Source organism: Nesoenas mayeri, assembly GCF_963082525.1.
Source record: "Nesoenas mayeri genome assembly, chromosome: 4".
NCBI lineage: Eukaryota > Metazoa > Chordata > Aves > Columbiformes > Columbidae > Nesoenas > Nesoenas mayeri.
Window position 1 is genome coordinate 69,213,457 of NC_137540.1, and position 19,207 is coordinate 69,232,663.

Genomic DNA, 19,207 nt, shown 5'->3' on the forward strand with positions numbered 1-19,207 from the left:
TTCAGTGAAGAAAAACGTGTCTTTCTCTACCATAAACCAACTGATGTTTTGTGATACCTGTTGCTAAGAGATGGGGTTTACTACAAACCACATTAAAAAAAAGTACAAAAAGATTAATTGTGCTCTTCAGAACCTGCTCTGCAGCAGGAACAAATCCTGACCAAACCTGACTATCCCTGTGCCTCTACCAGGCTCCTGCAGGCATTGGGAGCCCTGAGCACCTCTGCAAAGGTGCGGGTCACCTCACAGGATCTGGTGCTTAATTAGAAGCTATTAGAAAACCACTAACTGCTGCCGATGGGTCGTCTGGCAGTGTAAGCCACCATTACTGTCCACATACTGCACGACACAGCGGTATGAATTTACTACAGTGGGAGACCTGTTTTAAAGAGTCCTGCATCTCCAAAGCTATGGGCAGGAGAAATTTTCCAGTCATGTTGAATTTCTGCCAATGTAAATAGCTGATTGAGAGTTCAAATGCAAGACGTTTATTTATTAAAAACACATACGCACAGGCAGCTAGCTTTGCAGAAATATAAAGGCCATAATAAAACACAACACTAACCCCTCCGAAGCATGTAATGATCCTGATTAATGCTATTGCACTTAAAGAAACAAGCACTGGGACTGAAAGAGAATCAGTGTCAAAGCTCTAAGAGGCTCCATCCTGGGGGCTCCCTTCCCCATGTGAGCAAAAGAAAAAGCCAGTACTGCCAAAGAGGTTGCTCCCACTTATGGCATCAGTAAATTTGGCCCTTGGCTAGTGAAAACGTTATGCTTTGCCTCCAGCCAAGATGCTGGTAAAGACCAAAATCAAACTAGCTAAAAATAAAACAGGCCAAGGTTTGCAATGGTATAAAACTGGTATAACATCAGTGTAGTAAAAAACAGTAAGTGGGTTAATCTGGTTTTATATGCAAAGAAAGTTTATAACTCTGGCTCATCTGACCAGATTCGCAGAATTATGTTCCCAAAAATAAAAAATCACGCTACTGGTGCTGTAAGATATTATAGCAGCAATATCACCTTAGCAGCTGTTTCTAAACTTCTAGATAAACACCATCATGGTACCAGGTCAAGAGAGCTGGTTCTCCCCATCTTAAGGTCGGTGATTTCAACACTGATAAAAGAGCTGCTGTCTGAACACCCGTATGAGCTGCTCCGCTTGGGAGCCACATCTCAGAAAGACAAGTTACCTGTATCTTCTGACTCATCGTCGTCATCTTCATCATCACCTGACGAAGGGGAATCTAGGAGGAGACAGAGAAATAAGTGAATGAGAAAGAGGGTGACATGTAGGGACACCATGGTCGACCAGTCTGCCAGTGGGTGTCAGCAAGGGAGGACATCCAAGTGAGGGGTTACCTTTCCTTGCAGCTCCACCAGCCCATCCCTCCCAGGCTGCTGGGCCAGGGATAACTGGTCGGGAGCTTTCCAAACTGGGAGAGAGGTTTCATGAGTTTGCTGGTGCTCTGCCACCAGAGACCAGGGTCCAATGCCAAATACTTCTCGTGTGCAAAGTGCTCTTCTCTTTAATACAAAAGCAATTCCAAAAGGGGAAGTTTATATTTGCAGAACAAGCTCTCCCCCGCTCTTTTTTTTTCCCCCCTCTAGCATTCACTGTGAAGGCTTTTTATTTCACCAAGCCTCAAAATGACAGGTCAGCGTTTCTAATTCACTTTCCCTGCATTTTTCTTTTAACTCAATACACCCCTGCTACATCTCCCATCATTAACTCCTTGCTCAACCACTCAGACCAAAGCTTTTAAAACCTCCCCTTGCAGTCAAAGCTCTCTCTCAATCGACATTTTGATGGCTACTCTGTGAATCTGTTCCCTTCAGTTATATTCCTCCTACAGAGGCACCTTGAGGCTGTAACTGAATACAGGTTAACAGGTGGGAATTTTCCATCTGTATCTCTCCAAAACCTCCTGAATTGTTTCTCTTAATGTGGTCCGTCACCTTGCCTTCTCCAGGCTGTCCACAATGAAGTCTCAGTCCCTCCCGGCCCCCAACAAACAACTACTGTAAATGTAAATCCCATGATAAAATAGCAGCTTAGCGTTTCATTTCGTTTACACAATTTAGTAGAATTCAGCATCTGGAAGGTTTAGCATCACTGACTTTATATAATCTCCAGGAATTTCTTTTTTTAAATAAAGGCAAAATGCTAACAACCCAGCCTTTATATTCTGAGATAGCAGTAAAAGAACTTGGTATTAAATGCTAGAAAAGAAGAAACTTTATGAGTGTTCAACATGTGGCCAGAAATGTAAAGTGCTACTTCAGACCAAGCCAGGCAGAACCTCCTTAATTTCAAGATGCAGTTGAGTTTTCTGCCGTTCTCTGACCAGTTCAGCAGAGGTGAAAAAAGAAAGGGGAAAAAAAAAAAGGCAGGGGAAAGGTAACAACAAATACTACTTCTCTGCAGAATCTGGGAGGACTATCCAGATATATTTAACAACTACAGGAGCAAGTAACATAGGAATAATCTCCCTGCTTTATACTGCAGTGGTGCATCATACTTTGTACCTTCTCCTTGGTAAAGTCCCAAGGAAGACTTGGGGCACGTATCTAACTGCAAATCCACAGCTGAGGTCCTGCTGGCAGCAGAATGATGAAAATGCCATGGGGCTTGCTGAAAGTGAAGTGGATGTTTAGGTGTTTCGGCTGAACCAGCAAGTTCACTCAAGCCCCAGCGAAGGCAGAAACAGAGCCAAATCTCCACCAGCATCGACAGGGAAACCAGCACATTCTCATCCCTGCACTCTCAGATTTGGTTACCCATATAGTTTACTTCTGGTTTCTAATGAACCAACTGCGACCAGAGACGCAAAATCAATTTTTAAACCAATTCAAAACCAATTCCACAAGATTGAGGGAAGAGTCTTCGATCTTGCTTATGTTTTGGATCAGAGATTCATCTTAGGTTTTAAGACTGAATATCTCATGTTCAGAACCACTGTCCTATTGAGGTTACCAAAACATCACCTTTTTTTAAAGGTGACTAAAAATTTGTAAGCTATTTGTTAATAATTTACTAAAATAGTAATCCTTTTCAGAAGCTGATGAGTATTGACATCAGCAAGAACTGCTAGATGCTACTCTCAAAAGGGCTTTAATTATGAATGGAAAGGGGCTTAATTCTTTTAGTCACCTGTATTGAAGAGCTCAGTCTTGAGTATTTGAAAGCTCTTTTTGCCAGTATAGTACAGTCCGTGCTTGTGTCAGGAGTGCTGCTCAGCCACTAAATCCAAAGGTTGTTTTGTGCATGAAATGGTTGCAGAAATGGAGCTTCTGCCAACAGGGCTGGAGATCAGTTTGGGCATGTAGCCTCTGTTTGTGATCCACAGCAAGCGCTCAGGCTTTAAGAGGACAGTATGTTTCTTTCTGTGCACTAGCAAAATGTTCAAGTCCCATGTCTGCCAAGGGAGGCATTTTAAAGAGATCAAACCCTGCTATTAATCAGCCTGGTTTTCAACCCTGAAATACCAGCTCCAGCATCTCCTTGTACTACTTTCAGCATCAAGCATCTTACCGGGCACACCACGAATCACTGCACAAAATCCAGTTTGTGCAAAAACTCAAACCCAAACATTAGACATCCACATAAACACCCAAACGGATACCTGCGCTAATAGCTGGTGTTACCTTTAAGAAGTGGGAACACAAACCACAAATCTCTGATAACTATCTCATCTCCGCAGTGCCACACTGAGCAATCAATACTAATTATGAAGAAATATCTGAGCATACGAGAGGCGCCACTATTGCCACATAAAGCAGGGCTTCAAAGTTTGAAACAAGTGCTGCTGACAGCTAAAACGGAGACTCCCACATTACCAGCACTTTGGTGATAATGACAGTGGGCTAATAGAATCAAAGACTCATAATGCTGTCAGAAAGTAGGTTCAGGTTACTCGCTTGTTCTTAAGCTGTTATTAGCTATTATTAGAGAAGAGGAAAAATACAGGGGCTTAAACTATTTAAAAGCAGAGGATTATCAGCCCTTCCACTATTAAAAACAATTTCTCACTTTACAAACTTTTGGGGCTGGCAGCTGTTTCATTTGAGCGTGTAACCAGCTGCCCTCTTCTGCCTCCCTGCTGCCCCTTGAACTCAAAAGCATTTTAATGTCACTTAAAAAAAGAGAGAGTAACATTTCTAACAACCTGCAGTTCCTTGGATAGTCCCAATAATCGTACCTAGTTAGAGAAAGCCTTTCAAGAGCCAAATACTTCTTTAACCATTTAATTGATATGACCTTGAAGCATTCACAGCAATCTCCAGTAACATTCAATGAAAAGCAGATGTTGCTGAAGGCTTGCTGAAATAAGCTTTTATTCTCATGATGGTTTGATTCTCTTACTTACACAAAATCCTATTTCTGGCACGAGAAAGCCCTTCATGGAGTAGATGTGATTTACAATCACAAACTTCTCTGTGTTTGGTTTTCAGACAAAGCCCCTTATTTTTTGAGGGAACTCAATTTTTGGAGGCAAGGACCTACTCTTCAGGGATGCCTAAAAAAGCTCCAACAGTGCAAGGGCAAAGGAAAGTTTTCAAAAACTGAGATCCACAAAAGGTTAATCCTTCTGAAAATGCAGGCTTTTAATCTGTGTGGTCAGGAGCCTTTCTGTCTGCTCACATCTACCAGTGCAGCAGCCTGAAATCATGGAGATGATCTTGGTGTTAGCCGTTAGCTATCCGGGAACAACAGACTTTTCTGGCACTCTCTGTTTAGTGATCCAGGCTTGGACAGCTTGTGGCTGTTCTGTCCTGCTCTCCTAGGCATGGAAAATATGGCCAAGCAAATAACACCATGTGCTTTGCTAACGCAGCACTTGTTTGCAATGTATGAATCCCAATAAGTACCTTTGATGAAGCACATATTTGAGATCTGCACAGTTACAGATAAGCTATTTCCGAAACAAGCTAGTAATTTCTGATAACCAGGACGGACGGAAGAGATTTATCAGCTACAAGAGGAAAACTGTTTTCAAGAACCTCTAGCTTTAACATACAATTTTGCTCCTGATTTGTCACATAAAGTGGAAAAAGTCACTTAACCTCCTCGAGCCACAGTTCACTCACTCACAAAAGACTTCAAAGGCACATGTAGCATTGCATCAATTTGAGTGTTAAAGGGGGATTTGGGGTTTAATCTGACTAGCACTGTTTCTAAGTCTCTCTCAGTATTAACATCAAGGTTTAACATTTGGTATGGACACGCAAGCATTCTTCAATGGGTTTGTTTTGTCAGTCTAATCACTGCCAGGAGTCACCAGGGAGGTAGAGACCCACCAAGTACAGACTAACTCTGCAAAGCACCAGCAGTGCTGAATACATGGAGGGACAAAAATAAAACATAATAATAATAATAAAGCATCAAGACAGCTGTATTTCTGCATGTACCTGTAACTCTGACTGTAAAGTTTCCCAGGACCTCGTTGGAATGCCTTGGCTTGCAACTGTACAGCCCCGAGTCATCATATGAAACATTGATTATCTTCAACAGTTTTTGTCCAATGTGAGTTCTGTTGGTAGGTGCAATCCCAATACCATCTTTAAACCAGAAAACAGACACAGAAGAGCCTTGGGTGTTACAGGAAAGTTCAATGGTATCTCCACTTCCAAACACCAACTCTTCCAGAAAGGCGGTCTCGCTCCTCAAGTATTCTGCACAGGGAGAAAGAAACAGAAATCAGTAAATAAGAGCAAGTGTTGGAGAACAAAAAAGCATTTTAAAAATCAACATATCTTATGTTTGCCCTTCTGATACTTCCACATGCCCAGAGCTCCTCCTTGCTAGAAGTAAACAGGTAGTAATGCAGAAAGAGAACTGTGCACACCACAGGCAGGGCTCTGGCCGATCTACATGGATGGTTTCAACCCTGGAGTGACCAGAACACTGCGACACCACCAGGTGTATCACAACGAGCAGCGCAGACCTCTGTACAGGGTCATTGCAACACCCAATGTTGCATGTATGCGGGGGTGATTTGGCAGAAGTAAGTGTGTGCTGAAAAGTCCACAATTCAGTCTCTGGATCTTGATATTTTTTTAACCCTGTGAGTCTGTCCACAGCCCCTGCGAGACCCAGCATGGAGGGGATACAAGGAGCAGAAATGGTGATAAACCAAATTTCTCAGGTGACTCTGGGTGGCCCAAAGGCAACCCCTGTGGGCTGAAGGAAGCGAAGGGGAAGGCGGGACAGAAGATGCAGGCTGGGATGGGTAAAATAAATGAACACATTACTAGCTCCCTGCTGGAGTTACTCTGTGCAACAAAGAAGTGCAGAACCAAAGACTGAGTGTATGAAAGCTGAAATCCCTGTTTCCTCACTCTACCTACCAGCTGTGGCAGTTTGTTCCGTGAGTGATGACAGTGAACCCTGCCACAGGCTGGAGAATTTTGTTTTACCAAAGGATAATGACACAATGAAAGGTTCAAACTCAGGAGTCTCCCCATGTAGGAACGTGGGGCATGTTGAAAGTACAGTTGGATCTGATGGTCCTCAAGCTTATTTTAGTGACATATAAACTCACTCTTGACACAGAATGGTTTATTCATCCTTTATGTCACTTTAATAAAGAAGAATTAGCCCTCCACAGCCACCCTCAACCCCTCTAGATCAGCTGCAAGACTGCCATTCTCCTCACCTTGTCTATGATAACCAACATTTTCACTTGGCATTGCCCTGTCTGTATCTTCCAGCTTGCACCGGCTTGGAGAACGTACACTCCACCAGACATAATAGTTGTATTGGTTTTGTACAATATGTATAACGGGGGGGATCCTGTTCCATGACAAAGACACCTTGATGCTACGATCACATAATTACACAAGCAAAAAGTAATTCAGAATAGACTGGGCTGAACCTAATCCTGTGATCCAAACCCAGGTGGCCTGAGTTGATCTCCAATAGTAATCACCTATGGACAGAGATCCTAATTTCAGCATACTCAAGCATACTCATAGATTACAATTTGACTGTGAAACCAACGCAATTACAGCAGCCCTGAATATCTGAGGACATGCAAGGCATTGGCTTCAAGCTGCTCTTTCACCATTATGTGAAAGAGCTGGAGCAGGTTAGAAGAGAAAAATATATTGCTTTTCTCTTCTTGTCATGCAAGTTTTACTCTGGAGGAAATTTAAAAATATAAAAAAATATTTCAGTCAATAGCCTTGCAGGGTAGAAATTAAGAATCCTGGAGCCCTAAAATGTGGTATTTCATGGGAGGTATCGTCTCGCAGGAGGTGAAGCCCACACTCATTGGAGTTACAAAGAACCTTTCCTGTGATGCCCTGGCAGCAGTTCCAAGTCAAATATTTTAGGTTTTGGCCAGAATTTTGTGGTACTAACACAGTCAAATGTTTAGGGTTTTTTGTTTTGTTTTGGTTTTTTTTTAGTGAAAAAGTTTCCCCTGAAACCATATACTTTTAGTAAAAAGAAAAAGACAGAGCTCCAGCATCTCCTTCCTATCAGACCAGCATCTGCTGTGACATTGAGTGTTCACCCATGGTCTCTTCCCAACTGGGATAAATCCTTGGGAGAAATATGGCTGAGAAATATTCTGGTTTAACTGTTCCTTTCAGGTATTTTTCTTCCTTCTTCTAGACTATAAGGATTTTTTCAGTGGTATCAACTTTGACTTCCAATTAAAAAGCCCTGTATACAGCTTTACACTTGCAGGACTGGGTACTGATCTTTGTTTGTTGACTCTGATGGAAGCTCTTGCTAATTTACTCTACTGGAAAACAAACCCCATGCAGCTGCACAATCCCTCCATACAAAATACACAGTTTCACCCAAGCTGTTTGCCAAATGATCAAGATTTGTGTATTTTGGCTTTTGCATCATAAACCTACCAAACAGGAACAAGCCCAGACTAAACATAAGCTAAACTCTTTAACCATTTAAAAGGTAATCACTCTTTTTTGAAAGCCATAATGAACCTGGGTTAATGACAAAGTGACAAACTATTTTTATAAAACACAATTAGGCAATACTGAAATTAAGAGGAACTTCACTTTTGACTCAGAGCAGAATGACTGGGGTCTGAAGCTTCTTCTGTGGAAAGAAGCATCATCTGACAACTTTATCTTGGCATTTTTGCCCTCAATTTCCTCAGCCAGATATCCTGATGCCTGTTAAATGCGAAGTTCAGCCCTAGTGATTTTATTCCTACCAACTGGTATTAATATTTGGAAAGACGGAGCTGTGAATTAAATGGAGAATGTTACTAATGGTTTTAACCTCACTTCTTTAAACAGTTTTTCAAATTTCAGTTTATATGCTTATGGCTTAAAAGAAACAGAACCCAAATTGGAGACCTCCACAAAGTGCTTATATGTGCAACAAAGTGCTTAAACACTTTGCTGAGCTGTGACCTTGGAGAATGAAATTTTACTCTTATTATTCCTCATGTAGCTTTCAAATACAAGGATAAATCTGAAGGCAGAGACAGTCTCATTTCCATGCTGAGAAGAGCTAGAGTTCAAAGTGGGGAACCAGACCTCACATCTCCCACTGGGTGCCTAGAGCTCAGAACCTCCTTCCCACCTTCCAGCTGCAAGAGCCTGGTCTTTCCAACACCTTCTCAACAAGACTCACCAAGACATGAAGAAGACATGAACTTGACCCCTCTGAGGCCAAGCATCCAGCCAGCAGGCTGACTTGCAGAAGTCTACACCTCCAAGCAGGAGCTGGGTATGCAGCCTGCACTTGGGAGGGGTTTAACACAGATAGGCTGAGCCCTCCCGGGGACCTGGGCAAGGGTTTGGCCACCTTCTTCATCCTGCATCCATTGCTAAGTCTTAGGGAAACCAGTACAGAGGAGCAGGCGACAAGCTCTCCCAGTATGGTTGGGTCTTGCATCTGGACATGCACCTTTGAGGGACTCAGAAAACTTCCCACTGCAAAGCAGCACTGCAGGGAGACAGGGTTTTGGCTTTACTGGGGCTGAACACACATCTCCGGGATCCCAGTCCTTCATCCCAAGAAAACCATCCTCGTTGCTGGCAAACAGATATCTCCACACATCCTTTCAACTTTCCTAAAGCGTTTCTGTTGTAAATCAGGTTGCAAAATTGCCCCCGGCTCTCCCAAAGGAAACTCCCATTTGGGATCTAACATTAACAGCATTTTTTCAAAATCCACAGTAGACATAGGTATAAATTACTGGGGAGTTAACTCGTGTAGGGGTTACAGGAATCTACTCAGTCACCTGCCAGCAGAACAGGGATTAATGAGTTTGCAGCTTTAATGGGTTCTTGGAGAGGAGGAGGCAATCTAGGTTGTGGGCTCCCAAGATATGACTAAAATTCGACCATTTATTAGTTTAGCCAAAGCAGTAATGAGTTGGGAATCACCAAGAGACGCTTCTGATGGAGATCAGCACTTGCAGCAGCATCACCGCTGCTTGTAGCAAACACAATACAGAGAAAAAGGCAATTTTCAAGCTGTTCAGAGGAGCAAAAAGGCAGCAACTAGCTGGGAAGCACCTTCCACAGTGAGGAGCAGCTGGCCCAGCAATGCTAAAATGCTTTTGCAAGTATTCACTTATAAGGATAAGTTACATCATCTTCATAGCTGCCTGGCTCATCCCAGTGATAATTCACCTTCTGTGTGGCTCATAGCTCCAAGTGCTTAAGTGTGCCAGTATTTCCATCAGGTGTCTGCTCCTCTTCGATATCAATACTTGCTTCTGGCTGAGCTTGGAAATGTTTTATTTTTGTTTTAAAGCAGGCAGTTCTCCAGAACTGCAGGAGGATACGCAGTTATTTACTTTTCAGCACAAAAGGATGAGGAGGTGGAGGGTGGTAGGGCATTCCTGGGCTGCTTATGCCACCCAAAAAACTTCAAGCCAACCTAGAGCCTGGCTGGTGCCCTTTCCAGTGTCAGAGACTGTTTTCAGGTGCTGTGGCAGAAAGCATGGGGGTCTGCTCTTGGGCACTGAAGGTCCACAGTGCCCATGGGAAGCTCGGTGGGATGGGGGATATTTGAGCCCCCCCAATCACCTCACAGGGTGCTGAGTCCTGTCTCCAGGACACTCCATCTAGTTATTTCTCTTCACCTATGTTTTTCCTCCTGGAATAGCTTCCCACAATTCCGCTTTTCCAAACATCCAAGTGTTTGGGAGCATCCCAAGGGACTGCTCAGGAGGGTGCATGCCTCCCCCATCAGCATCATCCTCCTCCACACATCCCACAGCACACATCCCACAGCCGGGGCACATCCCACCACACAACCAAAACCCACGGGGACTCCCACCACAGAGGGCTCAAGGCACTCAACATTCAGTACCAACAGTAAGATATTCCCCACTCCACCTTGAACTCTAGTAATGCTGAAGAGGCTTTTCAGGATTGCTTCACAGCCCAGTGGTGGAATGGACTAAGCGGTTCATTTCTCAGTGGATCGTATTTTTCCCTTTTCAAGCTGGACAAGTTGTATTTGGCACGTTAACAAACAGAAAGACAGCAGTACTCAACGCATGTCTCTCTTCAGGTTAATTCAAAAGCATTTATTGTTCTATGTATTTTATTGCATGAAATCCACCGTGACAGTGGATTATAGGATCATGGAGCAACAACCATGACAGAGCTTTCTCCTGTTGAGTTTGGTGTCCCATTCCCAGGGGGACTATGGTCACAACTACCGAGTCACTGGCCAACTGCTGTAGGGATATGGAAACCTCCCCTGGCCCCAGTAGCAGTGGGATGAACAATGCCATGATGGCAAAGAGCCCACAGACTATCTCCAGGCTTAGACCAGCACCATGTCCTCTAAATAAGTGTCCAACAATAGGGTCCACAGTATTATCGACCCCTCACAACCTGTGTCACTGCTCGTGGGACAGGGACACTTCCCCATCTCACCTCGGGACTTCTGCAAAATGATGGACCTGGGGGTTCCTGGTGGACAGCAGGATGACCATGAGCCAGCACTGTGCCCTTGTGGCCAGGAAGGCCAATGGTACCTGGAGTGTGTTAGAAGGGGGGTGGTTAGTAGGTTGAGAGAGGTTCTGCTTCCCCTCTACTCTGCCCTGGTGAGACCACACCTGGAATATTGTGTCCAGTTCTGGGCCCCTCAGTTCCAGAAGGACAGGGAACTGCTGGAGAGGGTCCAGCGCAGGGCAACAAAGATGATGAAGGGAGTGGAGCATCTCCCGTGTGAGGAAAGGCTGAGGGAGCTGGGGCTCTTGAGCTTGGAGGAGACTGAGGAGTGATCTCATTAATGTTTATAAATATGTAAAGGTGCGTGTCACAAGGATGGAGCCAGGTTCTTCTTGGTGACAACCAATGATAGGACAAGGGGCAATGGGTTCAAACTGGAACACAAGAGGTTCCATTTAAATATGAGAAGAAACTTCTTCACAGTGAGGGTGACAGAGCCTGGAACAGGCTGCCCAGGGAGGTTGTGGAGTCTCCTTCTCTGCAGACGTTCAAACCCGCCTGGACACCTTCCTGTGTAACCTCATCTGGGTGTTCCTGCTCCGGCGGGGGGATTGGACTAGATGATATTTTGAGGCCCCTTCCAATCCCTAACATTCTGTGATTCTTTGAAGAGTAAACCCTGTTGCCCAAACTCCATTGTCCAGAAGGGAAATAAAACACTTCTCTTGCTGAACACTGTTCTTTTGGGACCTGCCTTATTTTAAAAAGCAGTCAGGATGGGTGACAAACAGCCCCAGTGCCACCTCCCCATGAGCTCCTGCCACGTCCCTACTCCCTCAGAGGCAGACAAGCCCTGACGGAATATTGAAAACCACCAAACCAGCACCAGGCCCTGTACCCAGCAGCAGCCCCCATGGAAGGTGGGCACGATAAGATCGTGGGATCACCTCCTTCCCCACGTACCTGCCTTCTCAGGGCAGATAAGATCAAGGGAGCGGCCCCCACAGCAAAGCGAGCTCAGCTAAAGTCACTGCATATCCTCACTACACCGTGGGGAGCTGATGGGGTATTTTTTGTAATTGTATTTCTAGTGGTGTTTTATGCAAGGCAAAGCTTCCTCTCTTCTGCAGCAGCTATGACAGTGCCAGTGGCAGAGCATCCCTGCCTGGCCACAACCCTGCCACCCCACAGGGCACATCACCAGCCTGGCACAGCATAAGACAACATAAAATATAAGTTTTATGTGTTTTATATATAATATTAAATATATTTTATAGTTATGTTTATATATACACATACATAATATTATGTATAGGATTCAGGTATATATAATATTATACATATAAAAGTGTTATATAAAATATACATCCTCTCTTCTCTCTTCCATCCCTTTTCTCCCCCTCCAAGGTCAAGCCATTTCCCGGTGTCAGGCTACAGCCATCCCAGGAAGAAGGGGCTCTGGCCATCACAGCAGCAGGGGATGCTTTGCGGAAACATTATTTCCCCACATGGTGTTTGGCTGGGTTATCTCCCCTGATTACTGAGGCTCACACCTTGGCAAAAATTACAAAAAAAATCTGTGTGCTTTTGTAAAAGCCTAAACTGTGACTGAGAAACGTGCCTTTAGGAAACCACATCCGAAAATGGTTTGACTCCATCATCTAAAGGTGCCACTTTATCTTTCACCTATTGTGTGTGTTTGCGGGGAGGCATTAGGAGGTGGTAGTTCTCCTGGAAAAGCTTAAAATAGCTTTCCTAATAATAATGCAATGCAAACTGTTTATACTGTATTACCACACAGCAGTCTACGCAATTGTTACCAGACAACGTTTCTTCCAAAGATCTTAACAAGTGTGCTGCAATGTTTTACCACCTGGCGGGGTCTTTTTTCTTAGATCTGTGTTAGGAGGAAAGCAAATTTTTTTCCTAAAGAATTAGCAGAAAGATAACTGTGTCATACACAGCTTTCTTCATAAACAAGAGATTATGGAAAGAGAAAAAAAAAGTCTCTAATGTTTAGCTTGGCTATTCCCGGCAGTGACTTTGGAAGAGCTTCTAGAATGGAAAAGCAGATGTTGCAAATCTGCCTTATCTATGAGCAACTGTTGTCTCTGTTGTGCAAATCCTAATTTACATCTGCATGAAAGGTTTCAGAGATTAAACGGCATTCAAGGAGGAATATTAGCTTTTCTCCCTCCCTCCAGCCTTCCTTTGAATGGATTTACTACTGGCAATTAGCTTTCTGTTCCACCGGCCAAGTAGAAAACAGGATTCATCAGGACTCTACAGTATCCTCCTTTTAATGGACTGTTTTCTGAAATCACCCAATTCAGATGCTGAGAGTTAGAAGAAGAAATAAATCGTCACAAAGCTAAAAAAGTTACAAAAACACTTTGGCCAGGAGGATTTCCCTGTGGCACTTGGAAATCCCTGAGGAGTTAAAAGCAGAGAACAAATCAAAAGGGTCTCCTGGCTACACCTAAGAAGAATGGGAATGCAAAACCCAAGAGACACAAAGCTTTGGTTGCTGCTGAGAGCCCAGAGCCAGTCCCAAGGACAGACTTCAGCTTTTCTGGCTTAAAGGAACAGGCAGTGATGGGGAGTTTTCCTTAAAATTTGGCCAGCCTGTGCTATCACTTTCCTTGGTTCCCCACTCAAAACAACGGAGCAATGACTACTCCTATTTATCTCACAGTTCTGTACTCCTTGATTTTTTCTTTTTTTAACAGAAATAAAAGAACTTGTATGAAATGCCCTCCACTTCTTCATCAATGGTCCCTAAACACAAGGAATGGTGGAGTGAAGACACAGTAGCGTGAGGATGCTGAGGTCCCCAGGCTCTTCTGCTCCATATGTCCTACGAGAGCTCCTGGCTTGTGCTGAAGCACCTCAAGGATGCCCATGCTGATGGTTCCTGCTCTCCCAGGCACCAAAGCCTTTGTGCTTTACTCAACAGCAGTAAAGCAATGAACTGTATCAGATCTCAGCAACCCACTCTTGCAGCGTTGGACACCACCAGTCTTAGCCTAGCATGCAAGCAAACGCACCCTTGCAACTGGTTTCATAGAACCATAGAATAGTTTGAGTTGGAAGAGAGCTTCAAAGGTCATCTAGTCCAACCCCCTTGCCATGAGCAGAGACATCTGCTCAGACCAGGTTGCTAAGAGCCCCGTCCAGTCTGGCCTTGAATGTGTCCGGGGATGGTTTTCCCACATGTCACACAGCCCGTCTCACTCAACTGCGGTGGCCAAACGTGCTCAACCCAGACTGCTCCCTCCTCAAGGTTTAGTGACAGGACACTCGTTGGGCTGATCCCAAGTGGAACACAAGAGACTGTGCTGATGGATCATCATCCTTTTGGTGTCTGCCTCTTGTTGTCTCTGAAGAACGGTGGCCAACTTGGCCCCAGCTTTTGAACAGCACAGCAGAGGCATCCTGATTTGATCTTGCAGACAGATCCCACCACAAAACAGCTGATGTTTTTGCATTCCCGCTTCTCATGCCTGAGGAAATTCAAAAAACCCTCATTCTTGAAGCAAGCAAGCAACAACCACAACCCCTTTCCAAAGCCACTGGAAGCAGCTATGGAAACTGAGGTACACACTGAGGCTTCCCAGCATTACAATGGACTCAGTAAAGTTTGTCCCCAGCCTCATTGGGGCAGGATTGGATCCTGCTAAATCGTGAAGGGCCTGAGCAAACCTGTGCTCCTCAGCAGCAGTGCTCTATGCCATCCCTCCTGCCCCGCTGGACCAGGATACCCCGTGAGGGTTTGTAGGTGACAAGCACCAAGCAATTCGCAAAGTTAGCAACAAGAATGGCAGATTACACAAATAAGTGCCCGACAAAGCACGAAGAACAGAGAGAAACTGAATCTGTTGAAATATTCTTAAACTTTCTTTAAAAATCCTTAGAACAATAATCATGCATTGCTGAATAACGCTTTTGAGTTATTTTTTTCTGGGCTCCTCCTCTACACCCTCCTTTCCTTCCTAAAGTCCTTCAGAACTCCATTACTTTTGGAGTTTTGACCTCCAGGGTGGGTTTTCAGCTATTCAGTGAATTATAACAAAATGCTCACCACCTCTCATGTGCTCCTGCAAACCAATTTTTAAGCAATACGTAAGTTCACCAGGCCCCGAAGTTTAGCTTTACCTCAGAGGAACTTTTTAAGGATGCAAAGACTCCCAGTCCCTTTACAATTCCCAGGCAGGTCTGGCCCTGGCAATTACTTGTGCTGCTTTTCTGGTACTTGTGATGCTTTTCTGAAGTGGGCTTTGAGATCACATGGCATCAGAAAAAATTTGCCATAAAGCCCCAAGCTTTCCCCTTCGGTTCACAGCTATGCAGCTCCCAAATCCCAGCTCCTCTGCATTTCCCTTGCACTTCTAATGTGCGCTCCTCTAATCTTCATTTAATGCAGGCAGCTGGCTGCAAATACCCCCTAACAATGACTTTAATCCTAAGTATCCTGAAGCACCCCCCCTTCCTTTCCTCACCCAAACTGAAGGGAAAAAAAAGAACAGCCTCATGACAGCAAGATGGAGAAATCCAAGCTATCCACTGGGCCAAAGGAGCAGAAAGACACAATGAGCTAAATTTTGCCTGGTTCGCTAATTAAAAACGGAAGCTACCTCACTCCGGAGCCAAGGCGGGGAGGTGGGGAAAGTTTTCATGCTATTGAAAAAATCGGCTTCCAACTGGGACCATATTCACTCCACATTAATTGTCATTCCAACTACGAGTGTCCTAGTTTCAAAATGAAAACTACTCTCCAGTGTAGCTAGTGAAAACTAACACCAGTTTGGAGGCATTAAATAAAATTTATTGATTGCATTTTCCCACCCATTAAAACTTTAATAAGCATTAAACCTCAAACTCCTGGCCCTGTTTCCTCCCCCTACCTTCTCTCTCCATAAAAAGGGTCAAGCTCCTCTATATGGAGATTAGAACTTAATGTTTGGTATTTGTTTATGAGCCTATCAATTGCCTCTCTTTCAGGGTGGGGGGAAAACACATCTTAAAAACAAAACAAAACAAAACACAAAAACCCAGCTCTTGTACATGGATTAAGAGAGGGCAAAGGTTTAGGGTAGTTTGTGTGCGTTTTTTTCCAACCGATTGTGGGGTTTTGATATATGATGGATCATGTTCACATGAATGAAAACAAGTCAATATTCCCCTTTTTGCAAATTTCCCTTGAGTTACCTAAAATGGCATTTGTTAAAGATCCCTGTTTCTCTGTAATAGGACACAGAACTTCAAGTCTTCTCTGCTAGCTTTATTCAGCTGTGTAAAAGGAAGAAAAAATAATTTGGGGGCTGCTCTGTCTGCATACTTAGTAAAGAAAACAAAGGGCAAACATTTGAAATGCAAAGGCCGGTGATTAAGCCCAGAAATCCATATCTAGGCATCAAAATGAGCAGCCAGATTTTAAGAGTGCTTAAGTGATTTAAATGCAGAGCCTGACCTGGCTCAGCATCTTTCAAAACCAAGCCTGTTATTTCAGTGCCTCAAGCGAGATTTAGGTGCCAGGTACCCAAGTTGGAGAAGTTTAACAGTAATCTCCTTTCGGGAAGTCTGATCCATTTAATCTAAAGTCAGGAATGACAAACGAAGATTTTGTTATTTAGAAAGGAAAGCACATCAACTAAAGCTGCAACACTCTGCCCTTGTGCTAAACTCATCTCTTATCCTTCAGCATTATCGGAAAGAGTTGGGATGGATGGCAAAAGAAAAGTAGATGTCAAAAATTCTTTTATTTCTTTTCTTTAAAGAAGGCTGCTAAAGGGATTAGACAGCTTTGAGTTCACTGCTCTGTTAAATCAACCCTACAATATTTTTTCAGCTTGTTTGACTTGCTGTTGCTGTATACATTTGTGTTTTCACCTTTCTGCATTCAAATCCCACGCTTAGCGTTTGTTCTGCGCTTCTCACAGGAAACTTAGCCGGTTCTTTATTTGTATTAAGTCTATGGAGTTATAGAAAACAGACTTGGAAAACAATCTCTAAATTAGCAGGACTTAACGGCTTCCATGCATATGCACACACACACAGGGCATCGCATACCATCCGCCCCAAACGCAGCGGTTTATCATTTCCAGCAGCAACAGCGGGGCATCAGGTTCACCAGAACGGACCTTTTAATGGTCTCCTGCAAACGTATCTATTACGGTGGGTTTCGGACTGCACGTAATAAATTAAGAGAGAGTTCAAGGAAGTCATGCGTGTCTCGGTTCCCACTCCCTTCAAGTAGTTTTAATGCCCTCAAATAATCATTTTCTCCAAACTGTACTATGTTAGGCTCCAGTAATGCCCAAAGCAGGTTAGACACCTTTACACTCAGATATTGTAATGCTCCCATAAGGAATTGCAGACCTTCTGCAGAGGGCAGTTTTCAGTGTCCTGCAGCAGGACAGGGATGGTCAGGGACCTTCTACAGGCACTTTTGGACACCTGTCACATCCTCCACAGTCTGACTTTCCCAACTTTTCCCTTCCTTCCACCACCAGAAACACTTCTAAAACTTCTTTCTCTCTGCCAACAAGCACCAAAGTGTCCAAGTGAAATGCCCCATTGTCCCTCCAGCCACCTCGGTGGTTCCCATCCCTCCACAAAGACTTCCCTGATGGAGAAGCCCACTGTCTTCTCAAATCCCAAGATGCTAGAACACTTACGCATGAAAATGAGGCAGAAATCTCATACCTTCACTAAATAATACACAGGTTGGAGCCCCAGTACAACTCAGCAAACACTTTCTAGGAGTTATTTTCCGTTTTGTCTGGGCAGATCTCAAAGCATTTTTGCGGCAGGAGGTTTCAGGCTTGGGTTTCCATTGCCTCCTTGTCCAAATAATGGCAATATTAATTGAACCACTGGCCAAAATAAAATTAAATGTGACCCTTTCATCCGTATTCTGGGTGTTCTCATTTGCTCCTGCAACTTTCTCTGCTCTGTCTGAAACAAGGGCAAAAGAAGGTGCTGCTGTCAACCCCCTCTGAAATACTCACGGCTGAAAGAAACATCTGTAACAGAGTATCTACACTGTATTTATTTAAATCTCAGAGTATTTATGGTATTTAGGTTGTATCCCAACGCGGATGGGAGCCGGGGGTGCAGGAGTGTGGCTTTACCTCGTATCTTCAAGGCTAATACCACCCCCCCCCCCCCAACAGCAGCTTATACTCTTGTTCCCAAGCCAGGGAAATCAGGAGCCTGGAAAGCCTGAAACTTATTTTTACGCTTAATTACAGATTTGAAGTGCCTGACACCAGGTCCTCACTCATTACACTTCTGACACTTGATGCCTTTGGGCCGAGCTGGAATAAATGTTTCACAGTTGCTCATCACTCACTACGTTCATGAGTTTTTAAGCTCAGAAGAAGGTGGGTGATGGATTTGTAGCAACTTTGGGCAGGGATGCAGAGAGGACACCATCTGCTGTTTCTTACTTGTTCTTTTTTTTTTTTTTTTCATTTTTTCTTTCTGTAATTAATCAGTTCACAAATTGGGAGGCAGTTTCCTTGCCGTCTCCTCTTCCAATCGCCCTGCGGAGTGAAGGCTGAGGACACGGGAGGGCGGCTGCAAGGACCAAGTGCTGCCCATGAGCGTGAAGCCGCATTAGGGCCGGTCAGGGGGAGTGTTGGGCTCCCATCCCCACTGCTCATCCCACCCAGGGGCCTCCAAGGGCCCGACCCACCGCATGCTGCAAGAACCAAGGCTTTCCGAGTTTTCCTTTGAAATAAAAATAATAATGCTTTCATAGAAAGCTGCAGAATCATGCAAAACACACCGGCTGTAAAAACGAATGTTTTAAAATACTTTTTTCCAGCTGCACTCATTCGCAGCTCATCTCTTACGAAGTAAATGCCAGTTAATTTATGCACTTCCATTTACCAGCCCCCCACTTCTGCATGAATCCCCAGCCTATTAACATAACTATTTAAACTGGACATGTTTTCTTAAACATTCTCCTTCTTTCATAAACTGCCAAGTGACAGTTGTTTACTGTCAACAAGCCTGGGTACTCTAAGACAGGGAGAAATATGCCCTTTCAGAAGGCAGACATATCGGCTACCAAAGGATGATTAAAATCTGGTGTTTTTCTCTTCTACCTCCCCAAAAATGCTTTATTCGTACAGATATACATGATAGAGATCAGGAGAGGTGGTACTTCTGCCTAATTCCAGTCATTCTTTTAATTAAAGACAAGCTCATCACGGATTTATCTTTGGTTGCACATGTTATTTGTCAGGGCACACTCTTAACCCCCTAATCTTCCAATTGCAACTGGTTTTTCTTC

At 44.0% G+C, this 19,207-nt stretch overlaps 1 protein-coding gene across 1 annotated transcript in view; it reads right to left on the reverse strand.

The window, feature by feature from the left end:
- The window catches only part of FGFR3 (fibroblast growth factor receptor 3), a gene marked incomplete at its 3' end in the record, with an annotated part of 54,888 nt that overhangs the window by 26,772 nt on the left and 8,909 nt on the right, over positions 1-19,207 (reverse strand). The window contains exons 2-3 of the mRNA XM_080343159.1: positions 5,416-5,679; positions 1,197-1,250 (exon numbers count right to left, since the gene is read on the reverse strand). Coding sequence (XP_080199285.1) covers positions 1,197-1,250; positions 5,416-5,679 — 318 coding nt within the window. The remainder of the gene's footprint in view (positions 1-1,196; positions 1,251-5,415; positions 5,680-19,207) is intronic.